The sequence below is a fragment of the Carassius carassius genome, chromosome 25, assembly GCF_963082965.1.
Source record: "Carassius carassius chromosome 25, fCarCar2.1, whole genome shotgun sequence".
Taxonomy (NCBI): domain Eukaryota; kingdom Metazoa; phylum Chordata; class Actinopteri; order Cypriniformes; family Cyprinidae; genus Carassius; species Carassius carassius.
Genome location: NC_081779.1, coordinates 18259760 through 18274176, shown reverse-complemented (window position 1 = coordinate 18274176; position 14417 = coordinate 18259760). Strand labels below are relative to the sequence as shown.

Here is a 14417-nt window from a genome sequence, read left to right as displayed (position 1 = left end):
TGTTAACTCAGGTGAGAATGTTGACGAGCACAAGGCTGGAGATCATTATGTCAGGCTGATTGGGTTAGAATGGCACACTTGACATGTTAAAAGGAGGGTGATGCTTGAAATCATTGTTCTTCCATTGTTAACCATGGTGACCTGCAAAGAAACGCGTGCAGCCATCATTGCGTTGCATAAAAATGGCTTCACAGGCAAGGATATTGTGGCTACTAAGATTGCACCTAAATCAACAATTTATAGGATCATCAAGAACTTCAAGGAAAGAGGTTCAATTCTTGTAAAGAAGGCTTCAGGGCATCCAAGAAAGTCCAGCAAGCGCCAGGATCATCTCCTAAAGAGGATTCAGCTGCGGGATCGGAGTGCCACCAGTGCAGAGCTTGCTCAGGAATGGCAGCAGGCAGGTGTGAGCGCATCTGCACGCACAGTGAGGACAAGACTTTTGGAAGATGGCCTGGTGTCAAGAAGGGCAGCAAAGAAGCCACTTCTCTCCAAAAAAAACATCAGGGACAGATTGATCTTCAGCAGAAAGTATAGTGAATGGACTGCTGAGGACTGGGGCAAAGTCATATTCTCCGATTAAGCCCCTTTCCGATTGTTTGGGGCATCTGGAAAAAGGCTTGTCCGGAGAAAAAAAGGTGAGCGCTACCATCAGTCCTGTGTCATGCCAACAGTAAAGCATCCTGACACCATTCATGTGTGGGGTTGGCTTCTCATCCAAGGGAGTGGGCTCACTCACAATTCTGCCCAAAAAACACAGCCATAAATAAAGAATGGTACCAAAACACCCTCCAACAGCAACTTCTTCCAACAATCCAACAACAGTTTGGTGAAGAACAATGCATTTTCCAGCACGATGGAGCACGCTGCCATAAGGCAAAAGTGATAACTAAGTGGCTCGGGGACCAGAATGTTGAAATTTTGGGTCCATGGCCTGGAAACTCCCCAGATCTTAATCCCATTGAGAACTTGTGGTCAATCCTCAAGAGGCGGGTGGACAAACAAAAACCCACTAATTCTGACAAACTCCCAGAAGTGATTATGAAAGAATGGGTTGCTATCAGTCAGGATTTGGCCCAGAAGTTGATTGAGAGCATGCCCAGTCGAATTGCAGAGGTCCTGAAAAAGAAGGGCCAACACTGCAAATACTGACTCTTTGCATAAATGTCATGTAATTGTCGATAAAAGCCTTTGAAACGTATGAAGTGCTTGTAATTATATTTCAGTGCATCACAGAAACAACTGAAACAAAGATCTAAAAGCAGTTTAGCAGCAAACTTTGTGAAAACTAATATTTATGTAATTCTCAAAACTTTTGGCCACGACTGTATGAATGGTTTTAAAAATGTTTGAAACCAACATGGATACAAATATTAGATTTCTAAGAACATGTTTCAAAGTTGATTTTTAAAAGATTTTTCCTTTGTATTTTATTGGGGGTCCTTTTTTTGTCAATCACCCAAAATTTATCTATCTGTCTTCAGACGCCACAGGAGTACGAGAGGGAGTACAACCGCGAGCGAGAGCAGAAAGGAGTGGAGGCCAGCAAGTTCCACGGCTTTGCCTACGATGGCATCTGGGTGATTGCGAAGACCCTCACACGTGTCATGGAGCTGCTAAGACACAAGGACAGGCACGACATGTACCACAACTTCACGGTGGACGACCGCGAGGTGGGCAAAATGGTCCTGGACGTGATGAATGAAACCAACTTCTTTGGGGTGACGGTAAGTTAGTACTGAGTGATGATCTACAGCTCTTCTTGGGGCCAAATACAGTGTCTGGTCAACCTGTTTACTATTCTGTAACATGTTTCACTGAAAAAACTATTGGGGCTTTCACGATTTCATTTTAGATTGTGCCATCAAGTGAAGTTTCCTACAGCTGAAATGTTGTAAAGGCCATATTGTGATCTCAAAGTCAAAAGAGGGCCACTTTCATTGCTGCAAACTGCCTGCGAGAGGCTGAGGGAGGGCAAATATTTGAGAATGCAACTTGTGATTGGAGGCTTGGAATGTTAAACGTGATGTAGCTGACAGAATGAGAGCCAGATAAAAGGTAGGGAGATAGTTGGTATGCAGGGAGTGTCCCATCTGCAGACATTACTGAATGTGTGTTTGTTTATGAGAACACACTGCTGCAGGCTGCCAAAAGAGAGAATCACAGAGCGCAAAAAGAAGGCAAGTCAGCAAATATAAAGGAACCTGGTGAAGCTGAAGCGAACTATCTCTCTAACAGAAATGGGAAGATTTTTTCGATATTGCTGTAAATGCTTTTGGTTTGGGAAATGAAAAGGGGTTAATGGGCATTTTGGTTTTGGAAGAGTATGTCCTCCAGCCCTCCATCTTCAGCTTTTATCCAGCAGTTACTGTATGTCTCATGTGTAGCAGAGTATGTTTTCTGTTTGCCCAGTCTGCTAACAAACAATGCATGTGCCGTGAGACTTCAGCGTAGAAGCTTAATGGAGAGGAAGGAAAAACAAACACAAATAAAAAAAGGAAAATACTGCTGGAAAGACCAGTGGAAATATGAGCAGAAGGCCAAACAAGAGCATGTGGTCATTCTTTTTCCTCTCTATAGAAAGGATGAAGATATATTAGTACAGTAATGGTTACTGACCAACAATATTAATTTTATGTGCAATTAAACAGATTAAGCCTACTCAAAATAAATATAATTTTTCTCACTGTACGTTATGTGTGTGCTGTGTTGCCTAAATTCACTTATAGCCTTTGAAATGCTTGTTTTTATTTTTAATTTTAAAATTTTTTATTTAGACAAATAGAGTTTTTATGTTGGCCATTTATCAAGTATCCTCCATATCATTGCAATATTTACCATCATTAATATCATGCATCACTACATACAGTATAAGTGGTGTTTTAATGGCTGATCAGATTCCCAATATTCATGATTCTTAAATAAAATAGGACTTCTTCCTGTCAAAACTGAGAATCGTCTTGAACATCGTCCCTTAAACTTGTCCCTTACTACAACAGATAGTGGTCCCACAAGGATCTGGCTTGTCTCGTAACGATGGCTGGGTCTTTTTCCAACAGAATGGGCTCTTCTAGCTTCTCTATCAGACTTTGAGTCCTCTGAGAAAAGCTATCGATCATGTGCCAGCATGCCACAGGAAGTAAAACATTATCTTAGAGAAGTTTCTGTGGATCATTTTAAGTGAAGAGTGGTGCTGTGCTGCTTTCATTTGGTTAAGAGAGGGTTAGCACAACTTTCTGATTGTACGTTCTAGAAGCAAATATACTTTTCCATTCAAAGGTTTGGGGTCAGTAGTATAAATAGTAAGCAAACCTGCATACTAGAATAATTTCTGAAGGATTATGTGACACTAAAGACTGGAGTATAATGGCTGCTGAAAATGTAGCTTTACCATCAAAGAAATAAGTCATATTTTAAAGTATATATATAAAAAAGACCTCTTAAATTGTAATAATGTTTGACAGTATTACTGCTTTACTGAATTTTTTATCACATAAATGAAGCCTTAATAAGCATAAGAGACTTCTTTCAAAAACATCTTACATACCTAATACATATGAATAATTTAATGGTCAGATTTCACATTGTTTTCTTGTATAAGGATCCTAAGTAAGGATTCTGAGAACAATCAAGAAACCCTATTGGTCAAAAATGTTGAAAACCTAATTTGTTCAGCTTTTATGGAAATTTACACAGTTTAATATACTTTGAAATTAAAGCATACAAAAAATGCTCAACAGGAGAAATAAGGAAATCAAAATGTAATTTAAATTTCTAAATCAAAGCCTTTTTTGTGTTTTTTTTTAAAGAACTGAAATTTGAATTGCATTTCTTAAATATACAAAGCTTCCTCTGTATATATATAAAAAAAAAATTATTTAGCTTTCAATAAACAGGAAAACATTAATAATCATAATGTTCAATTATAAGTGAAACAAAAACCTCCCCCCTGCCCTCAATCGTAGATGTTATAAGTACAAGTCATACAGATTGTAGTCCAAAAAAAAATCAAAGCCTTTTTGGAGATATAAAATCTAATAGTGGTGTAAGGCTATTCTCAGAACTTGCAAAGTTCCCAAAAATCTGTTGCACTTGTACAGAAGGTATAGCATTACATTCACGCTTGTGTCCAGTTCAAAATGCAGTGGTAGTCTTTTTGGTTCAGGCTGACACTTACTGTGCAAGTCACAGACTCTGGATCCAGCAAAGGAGTCAGAGACCATCACGAATCCTTCTCCGCGTTTGACAATGAACCATCCTTTCACCTACTCGTTTCCATATACAATTTTTATTATGTTTCAGTTTTTGTAACTTAAACATTTTTCTTGGCAGTTTTACCACTTACTTTTGTAACTTTTCAAGTTATTCAGAGGACCTGGACTGCTTAAATTTAAATAAAAACAGGAAAAATGTTTTCTAAAATATATTCATCCAATTTTAATAATATTCGAAAAGTTGAAAATAGACTACTGCACTGCAGATGTTGACTGTTGACTAGTAGTCAACATCTACTGTATTTATATATATATATATATATATATATATATATATATATATATATATATATTGTGGCGAGTCGGTTGCCTCCCCCCTAATTATCATCGTCACCTCGTCCTTTAATAGCCACCCTTTGCCAGGCTCCAGACAGGAGTGGGTGCGTGAGAGAGGAGGGGCACTGAAATAACCTGGGCTGGCGGCGTGTGATGAGGCAGACCTGATGCAAATGGAGCCTCATCGCCGCCGCTGTTTAAATGCCAAGCGCACCTCTCCTCGGGAGACTGGCCCCGTGCATGCACACTGGTGTCCTCGTGGGTCCAGGAAGGGTGCGTAGAGGGACTCCTGTGCCGCCAGAGACATGAGCTGCCGGACCCGCGGTCCAGAAGAGAACCACACCCGTTACACGGCCAACGGGCCAGGATGCCGGGCCGTCTAGTCCTTTCAAGCACCACGGCCAACGAGATGGATGCAGCCGGTGGAAGAAGCCGCCGCCCCTCATGCCCCGGACCTAAGAGGGGAGCGCGTGCGTCCGCCAGACTCTGTTCCTTACCTGGACCCTTCCTTCCTGAACACTACCTGTCCTTCACAAACCCTGTAGCACGACGGGGATACCAGATCCCCTGTTTATTTTAGACAATTTCCCCTTTGGACTCTTTTATTCCCTGTTTTTTTTTTTCTGTTAATTAAGGCCTGACGCCACCCCCACTGTGTCTGTCATTAGCTCCTCCCACCATATATATATATATATATGACTGTGTAAGCACAGCCCTAGTTTACAAATCCCAATGAATGGAGTCATTGCAGCATCAGTAGACAGTTGATACCACTGAATATGTTCAGCTTGCTGCTGTCTGCTATTATAAGTGTCTGTTTGGTTGGTTCGACAGCAACATCATCATTTGCTTCCATCACCTTCATCACCTCCACCCACAACTCCTTTTACAAGCCTGAGGGTGCCTTGCACACCTGTATGACCTCCATAAGGCCTCCTGCCTGGCCTGTCCACACCTCTGCACAGACTCACACTCACACACACTGATAAAAGGTTTTCATCAACATGTTTGACCCATAAGCCTACACCTGCAGTGCAATGCAGTCTATTTTCAGCTGTTCTAATGTTATGAAACCAGTCTAAAAAAAGAAACTGAGAAGACATTGATTTAGAAAAAATCTCCAATTACTGTTACATCTTGAGTCTTAAAGTGACGGTTCATCTTTATTTCTTCAGTCAAACACAAAAGGAATTGTTTTGCAAAATGAATAATGAAAGCTATAGTCTTGAACAACAAAATATGACCTATGTTCCTACTTGCTGTCTCCACAGTGTTACAAAAATGACATCCTGCATAGCATATAAATCAAAATGATGTCTTGGAAACTATGAAGGATATGTACATTTCCACAGGTAGGGCTTTCGAGTCAGTAAATTTCATCTGACAGAGTGCTGCCGTTCACATTATATTTTGTTTACACACATAATTCTGAATTGCAGTTTTAATGTGTTTTGTGAAGGCGATCATTTATCCAGAGCGCCCACATCAGAACAAACAAAGAATCATACTGCAGTGGGATCAGAGTCTGCTCTATACTTCAAAGATAGACATTTTTGAGATACGATCGCTTCTGAGTTGCCTTCCATGGTTTTAATGGGCTTCTAATCATTGCCATGGTAATGCAGTATGCCTCTCTCCTGTTATTTTATTGGGCCGAGTGATCCCAAATCCTTTTAAATGGCTCATTAGGCAGCTTCAGGGTCAGACACACAGCAAACCACATTTGCACATGTTCTTTTTTTGAGACATAATGAACAAAATATATAATATTTTGATCCAGTAATGGAGCTTTTAAAAAATATTTATGTAAAAATGCTATATACCTGTCTTCGCTTTGATCAGATATCCATGCAACATCTGATGAGGCTTCACGTCATATTTAAATTCATGATTTTGCAGGAAATTCGTATGTTAATGATTGTGTTTTGTAACTGGTTGAAGTGATTTATTATTTATAAGTACTTAATATTCATTGGTTTCTTCCCCTTTAGAAGATGCATTTCATCCAAAGTTTCCTATAATGCTTTTTATTGTTCTGATTATCTTTCAAGGGCACAAGAAAGAACTTGCAAGTTCACAGTAGCCTTTTTATATTTATTTTCTTTTATTAATAATGCTGGTAACACTTTACAATAAGGTTCCATTAGTTAATGTTAGCAAATGTATTAACTAAATTGAACAAACGATGAACAATACATTTATTACAGTGTCTTTGTTCACATTAGTTAATGAAAATGAACCTTATTGTAAAGAATTACCATAAATAATATTATACTGATACAAGATGTTTTATTTAGAAATATCTGATAAATAATATGCCGAATTGCAACAATAAAAAAAAAATATATATATTATATATATATATATATATTATTTTATTTGACTTTACCTTACTAGTAAAGCATCCCAGTCCTCCTCAGCTGGCGCAACCTGGCAACTTCTTACCACTGTGTGCGCCATTAATTTAACAAATCAATTGTGCTACAATTAATTGTATTTGCCTCAAGAATGCGATCAATTCACAGATCTTTAATCTAATAAAAGGCCTTAAAAACAAGCACTGTGATAGACCTCATACTATACACTCCCAATTTGTTGCTGTGCCAAGAGTGAAGGATATGGCAAACAGATGGAAAATCAATCCTTGTAAGATATATCCCTCCAACTCAGATTATGTGCCATGATGTTAATCATCTCAACTGTGCAATCGAGATTTCTGCAAACTGTCTATTTACACATGAGCAGCTCTTGTGAAGGTTGTTCGTTGTGTGCTTCTGCAGGGTCAGGTGATGTTCAGGAACGGGGAACGTATGGGAACCATAAAATTCACCCAGTTTCAAGGTAAGTCCATTAGATGGTCATTTTTCATGATTAACAAGCCTTTTTATAGGAAATGCTGGATCAAATTTTGGTCCTTCAGCCAGTGTTGATCATCCCCCATCTTAAATGAACATCTCACTCTGTGATAGTGTCACTTTGTAGAATATGTGAGAAAAATATCTCCGCATGAAGACTGTGCCATACATCACATAGATAGTCAGCATGCTCTGCGGCAGCTTCGGTGCTTAATGGGGTCAGAGAATTCCCCTTCTCAACCCTTTGATGTGCTTAATCCAGTGTTTGTATGTGTGTGTGTGTGTGTGTGTGTGTGTGTCCTGAGGGCAGGGGAGTTTTACTCTAGTTTGTGGGATTTAATCTCGGAGCAGGGATTCCCCCCTCACACCCCACAGCAGCCGCAGGCCAGCGTTACACACCCTCTTCAGTCTTATCTGCTGCAGCACAGAGGCTCCCCCCCATAGTGTGTTACATCACCTCTTCAGACTGTATTTGTAAGCAGGCCGCAGGATCGGAGGACTGTTTGGCTGAGGGGTGATTGAACTGTCTGTCAATATGAAGGCGAATGGCAGTCAGCGAAAAATTGTAAAAAAGGAAAGGAGACTGTTATCAGCAGTGCACTAGAGAGCGTCTCCTTCTACACCGAGAACAATCACAACTCACGCTGGCTCAAAGCGCAGGCTTGCTTTGGGCTCCTTATTTCTTTGGAGTTCTCACTTTATCACTGTGCCTTCTGTCTTCTGTCTTTCTCATTCACACTAATATTGTCTCAGTCGCTCTCTTTCTCACTCGTTATTTATTCACATTAACTCACTCACTCATACTCATAAGTCATTTATTTTACTCATGGATTCAAATTCTTGTTCAGTCATATATTCATTCACTCTCACAAGAAAGGTTTCCATCGAAAGCTGCGAATTTAACTTGGAATATTAGAATATTGCATAAAACATTTGCGAATAAGCTTACAGTAGTTGCCATCCAGTGAGTCAAAGAGAACGTCTCTAGGTTACGAATGTAACCCTAGTTCCTTGAAGGAATGAGACGCTGTGTCAAGCTTTGGGGAAACGCCTTTGGCAAGATCAACTCTGAATATTGTGTGCAATCTGTTCAATGGAAGGGCGTGACGTCACGGGAGGGGTGACGTAGCGACCAGGAAGCTATAAAGGCACCTGCCACGCAGCTGACTTCAGCTTCGAGTAGGGAAGCAAGCGCCGGCAGGGGTGCCTGGAGTATGGCTCTGCGACGCAGCTTCTCGTTCCTTCAAGGAACTAGGGTTACATTTGTAACCTAGAGACGTTCCTCTTCAGGAACTCGAGCTGCGTCAAGCGCTTTGGGGAACGATGTGCTCGCACTGGACACATACAATTTAGCTTCTCCTGGTCTGGCTCCCGAAAGGGAGGAGGGCAGAAGGACTGCAGTACTATATGCTGTGGCGTAACAGAGGGAACTTTAGGAACATAACCCGCTCAAGGGTATAAGAATGCTTTGGCCATACCAGGGGCAAAGTCAAAGTAGTTAGGGGCCACCAAGGGGGCCTAAAGGTCTCCAACTCTCTTTAGAGAAGTAATAGCCAGTAACACGGCAGTCTTAAGGGTCAGATGTCTATCTGATATATCTTGTATTGGCTCGAATGGAGCTTTACAGAGAGCCTCTAACACCACAACCAAGTCCCACGGGGGAATACGGGACCGTACTGGAGGTCTCAGCCTCAGTGCACCATGGAGGAAACGTGTAACTAGGGGGTGTCTACCCACTGACTGACCATTGAAAGGGACGTGGTAAGCAGCTATGGCCGCCACGTACACCTTTAAGGTGGAGTGAGTTCACCCCGCAGAGAGCCTAGCTTGTAAAACTCCAGAACTGTACCAACTGGGCAGTTAACAGGGTCAAGCTGGCAGTCTCTGCAGCATGAGGAGACGAGTTTCAACCTCAGGGCGTACAGTTTCCTCGTAGAAGGAGCTCTGGATTGGAGGAGGGTCTCAACAACCTCGGTTGAGAGAACGGAAGCTATGAGCTGTGCCCCCTCAGGGGCCACACCCACAACTTCCACAACTCCGGGCGAGGGTTAATTATTTTGCCCTGCGCCTGAGAGAGTAGATCTGTCCTGATCGGAATCTCCCATGGAGAGCCAGCGAGGAGAGAGATCAGATCTGCGAGCCATACTGGGCCCGGCCAGAACAGGGCTACTAATAGAAGACGGACCCCATCCCAGCGTACTCTCGCCAGAATTCCCAGGAGCAGAGCGATAGGGGGAAAGGCGTACAGACGAAGCCTCAGCCTGGTCTGTACCATGCTTCTACAGTCAATTTCCCAAGAATATACCCCCTTCTGAACGAGAGGAGTTTGTCCTGGGACCACAGAAGGATCTGGTGTGCCAGCTTGTACAAAGGGCGCGAATGTAGATCTCTCTGGTGACTGATATAAGAGATCGCCAATGTGTTATCGGTGCGCACCAACACATGGTGACCTCTCAGGTCTGGGAGGAAATATTTAAATGCTGGATGCACAGCTAGCATCTCTAGACAACTGGTATGTCATGTCAGATGTCGACCGCTCCACAGACCGCGGGCAGGGTGGCCACTCATGACCGCACCCCAACCGGTGAGGGACGCGTCTGTCGCTAGCGTTACACAGCGACCAAGAACTCCCAGCACCGGGCCCTGATTCAAGAACCAAGGTTTCTTCCACATGTCTAAGGCACGAAGGCATCGCCGCGTGACCTTGATAGTTCATAATGGAATCCCCCTCTGGGAAATTCCCTTGGTCTTGAGCCACCACTGTAGGGGTTTCATGTGCAGGAGGCCAAAAGGTATCACTTTGGACACAGCTGCCATAAGCCCTAACAGTCTCTAAAACTGCTTGACAGTGAGTGACTGGACTTCTCTGACTCTCTTGACTGAGGTAAGGATTGACTCGATCCAAGCAGGAGACATACGTGCCTGCATCGTGGTCGAATCCCACACTACGCCTAGATAGGTGGTTCTCTGAACTGGAGAAAGTACACTCTTCTTGGCGTTCAGTCTCAAACCCAGCTGCCCCACATGTGCGAGAACGACATCTCGATGTCGAACCGCCATCTGCTCTGATTGAGCTAAAACCAATCAATCGTCGATATAGTTCAGAATGCGGATGCCCTGCATACGGAGGGGAACCAGAGCCGCATCTACACATTTCATGAACGTGCGAGGTGAGAGTGCAAGGACGAAGGGAAGTACTCGATATTGGTGGGCTTTGCCCCCGAAAGCGAACCTCAGATACTTCCTGTGTTGTGGAAGGATGGATTTATGGAAGTATGTATCTTTGAGATCTATTGTGACAAACCAGTCCTCGGATCTGATTTGAGCTACAACCTGTTTGACAGTGAGCATTTTGAACTTCAGTGATATTACTGAGAGGTTAGATGACGTAAGTCTAAGATCGGACTCAACCCCCCATCCTTCTTTGGAAATATGAAATGCCAGCTGTAAAACCCGGACTCCCTGTCTAGAGGAGGGACCACCTCGATGGCCGCCTTCCTTAATAGGGTATTCACATCTTGTTACATCACCAGAGCCTGCTGGGGGCCGACTACTGTCGGTGTAACCCCATTGAATGTCGGCGGTGGATGGCCGACGATAGCCTCTTTCTATTGTGTGGAGGACCCATTGAGATACATTTGGCAGTAGTTTCCACGCTGCTAACTAATGTACTAAGGGAATCAGTCTCTCGAGACTGACCTCTGGTGTAAGAGGCCCCCGAATGAACGACGAGCGTCTCAACTCCGCTACGGCAGGGTTGGCAGACCCACCTCCCGAGGGCCCTGAGGTGTAATGAGGTGGACACCGCTCTACCCCAGTAGGGGCCGCCCTCTGTAGTCGTGACCGAAATGCGTCATAACTTCTTGGCCGTGGTCCTCCCAGCCTGAAGTATGGAATAGGCTGGGAAGTCGCTGACCCAGAGCGTTGCTTCACACTCTGGTCCCGAAGCGGGGAACACGGGCGGCAACGCTCTGTTTGTACGCGGAGGGGGCTGCTCCCGCCCAGCAGTCCCTACAGTACATCTAACTTCACGAGTTAAATAACTGTCATTATATTCCTCAGAATTTAATGCAATCAAACAACCAGACAAGTAAACACGATCTGAATTGTGATACAATACACATTGAAGTGATATATTGAACTTCTCGAAGTTAGATAACGGTCATTAGATTCCTCAGAATTTAATGCAATCCAACAATCAGACAAGTAAACACGGTCTAGATTGTGATAAAGTACACATTGAAGTGATATATTAACTTCCCAAAGTCATTAGATTTCTCAGAATTTTATGTAGTCAAACAATCAGACAAGTAAACACGGTTTGTGATAAAGAACACATTGAAGTGATAGAACTAACTCCTCCTTATTAAATGGAGTTTAAACAACCAGACAAGCGGTCAGGTATGGAAAAATTCACATCAAAACTGAAAATGATGTAGTACACGCGTTGCCTCGACAGCGCACGAATAGCTTAGTCACACAAACAATATTAATCTCCTCGGAGATTAAATAGCTGCTCATTAACACTGCCCGTATAATGTTAGGCATAACACTGTTTGTTGTATACTGGTGCTTATGCAACTTTATGTTTGTGCAACAACAAGCTCGCCGACGCCCTCCATGTCAATCTCCTCGGAGAAAGAAAGGCAGAGCGTCAAGCCAGATGCTCGGAGGGAAGAACCGAAGCTCGGGCTTCTGAACCCAGGAATTGGGCAGATCTGATGGGTAAGGTAGGAGATAAGGACGTGCCCATCTCCATTCCCTCCATCAGATCGATCTGCGAACCCAACGAATGCCGGCGCCGCTCCGCCTCGGCGAAAGCGGGATTGGTATCCCGAGGAACGCTGGCAAAGGCTCCCTCCTCATAGAGAGCCCTCCCGGAACCAAGCGTCCGCATCGGTCAGACAGTCGGTTCCCTCGAGAGCTGACTGAGCGTGCTTCGATCCCAGGCAAACCACGCATAGACTGTGTGTATCTCCACCCGTGATGTAGCGTGGGCAGGGAGGAACACACAATCTATAGCGCGATCTGGAATCGCCCTTCAAATGTCGTGTCTTTGCTTTGCTCTTTGGCATTATGTTGTTTATTGGGACAGACAACAATAAATAAGACTCACAAGACAGACTTTAGACATGCACACACAGAGCGCTTGCTGAAAGACGCGAAGCTGAAGTCAGCTGCATTGCAGGTGACTTTATAGCTTACTGGTCGCTACGTCACCCCACCCGTGACGTCACGCCCTTCCATTGAACAGATTGCACACAATATTCAGAGTTGATCTTGCCAAAGGCGTTTCCCCAAAGCTTGAAGCAGCTCGAGTTCCTGAAGAGGAACAAAATCATCATTTCTTGATAAACTGACACTAAATATCACTAAGAACAGTAGGAGAAGCCACCGAATATAATATTTTTCATATAGAATTTATTACTTGTGCCTCAGAGCATACAGATGAAACACAATAAATGCGGTCATTGCTTTTTGGAGGTGGATTCCTGCTGTTTGAGAACACAGTTGTGTTCTGGGAGGCAATTATACTGAAATACTTTGAAGACAGACTTTGATCTGCCATTTAAGAATGACCATTTCAACATTTCAGATTCTGTGCAAAGCCTCATTACCTTTTTTATGTGATGGAAACATAACTACACATTAATTTGTTTGTCCTTTCACTTGCACTCATTCACTCATCCATTCATTCACACATATTTATTTACTTTCTAATTTATTAACTGACTTTCTCATTCACTCACTTATTCATTAGAAATATACTACATGACATTTAAAATCTGAATTTAAAACACTAGACATCATATAGTTGTTGACTTTGTAAATGGTTGCAAAGAAAAATTAATGCAATCATGCAATTAAATACTGAGGATGTGCCTGGTGGCTATGAGATGCACGACAAATGAAAGCAATATGTATTCTAAAATTGACTCAGAATGTCAACATGTATAATATTCTGGATGGAATTATTGTCTGAATCTTTAAAAAGTCTGTGCCCATCATACACTACATGATTTTGTCAAAATCCAGACTAGCTATGACTTTTCTATAGATTAGGATTGTCAATTCTTGAGTGTAAATTGGGGCAAAGTTTATGTAGCATATTTCAGCTTTGGGTCATTAATTCGCTCAATCATTCACTTTTTCACCCATTCACTTTATTCATTAAATGACTGTGATTTGAGTCATGCACTGAATCACACATTGACTCAGTCTTTCTATCATTCACACAAAAATAATTTCTTAATGAGTTTTTAATTCGTATTTTAAAAATGGTATTTTTGTTTACCATTAAAAAAAAATCTTTCAGAAATAAGCTATATTTACTTGAGAAGCAATACTGCTAATTATTTTATTCACTTATTTGCAATCTTATTTTATCTTACTGTACTGGCAGATTTTTTCGTTATTTTGTTTATTGTTCTAAATTGTTCTACTTATTTATACTTAAAGGAGCATTGCGTAGGTTTTGAAATTTCTAACCGTTACTGACACCAGTGGCCGTTAGATGAACTGCAGCCAGTCTCATGCTCGTTCTCAGTGCGCACGCTCTTTTTTATTTTTTTTACTTTGGTTGTAAGCCCAAGTAGACGAGAACGTGCATGACATCACATTTTGTGAATTTTCGCGCCAATTCGGGCCCGACTCCACTCCACACACAATTGAGCCTACAGGCTGATAGAGGCAACCGTGGTGGACAGTCGAGGTGTCATTCTTTTTTTTACATCATGTTGGCTCATACATGTACAAATGAAAACTCTATCTTAAAGATTTTTTTTTAAGTAAAAACCTCCACATAGCTCCTTTAAATAAATAAATCTGCCAGTGCAGTAAGAAAAAATAAAGTTGTAAGAGTTCCAAGTAAATTTAGATACTTTATATGGAAAATAAGACACAAATATTTGTTTAGAGTATGATTTTTGCAGTGCACAATCAGGCGCTTTGCTAATTCTCTTAACATTTCCAATCTTTCTCTCTCTCTCTCTCTCTCTCTCTTTCTCTCTCT

The 14417-nt window shown here is 42.1% G+C and overlaps 1 protein-coding gene across 1 annotated transcript in view; it reads left to right on the top strand.

Moving 5' to 3' along the window:
- LOC132104329 (gamma-aminobutyric acid type B receptor subunit 2-like) overlaps positions 1-14417 on the top strand; it is a 206935-nt gene that overhangs the window by 140827 nt on the left and 51691 nt on the right. The window contains exons 7-8 of the mRNA XM_059509730.1: positions 1485-1727; positions 7331-7391. Coding sequence (XP_059365713.1) covers positions 1485-1727; positions 7331-7391 — 304 coding nt within the window. The remainder of the gene's footprint in view (positions 1-1484; positions 1728-7330; positions 7392-14417) is intronic.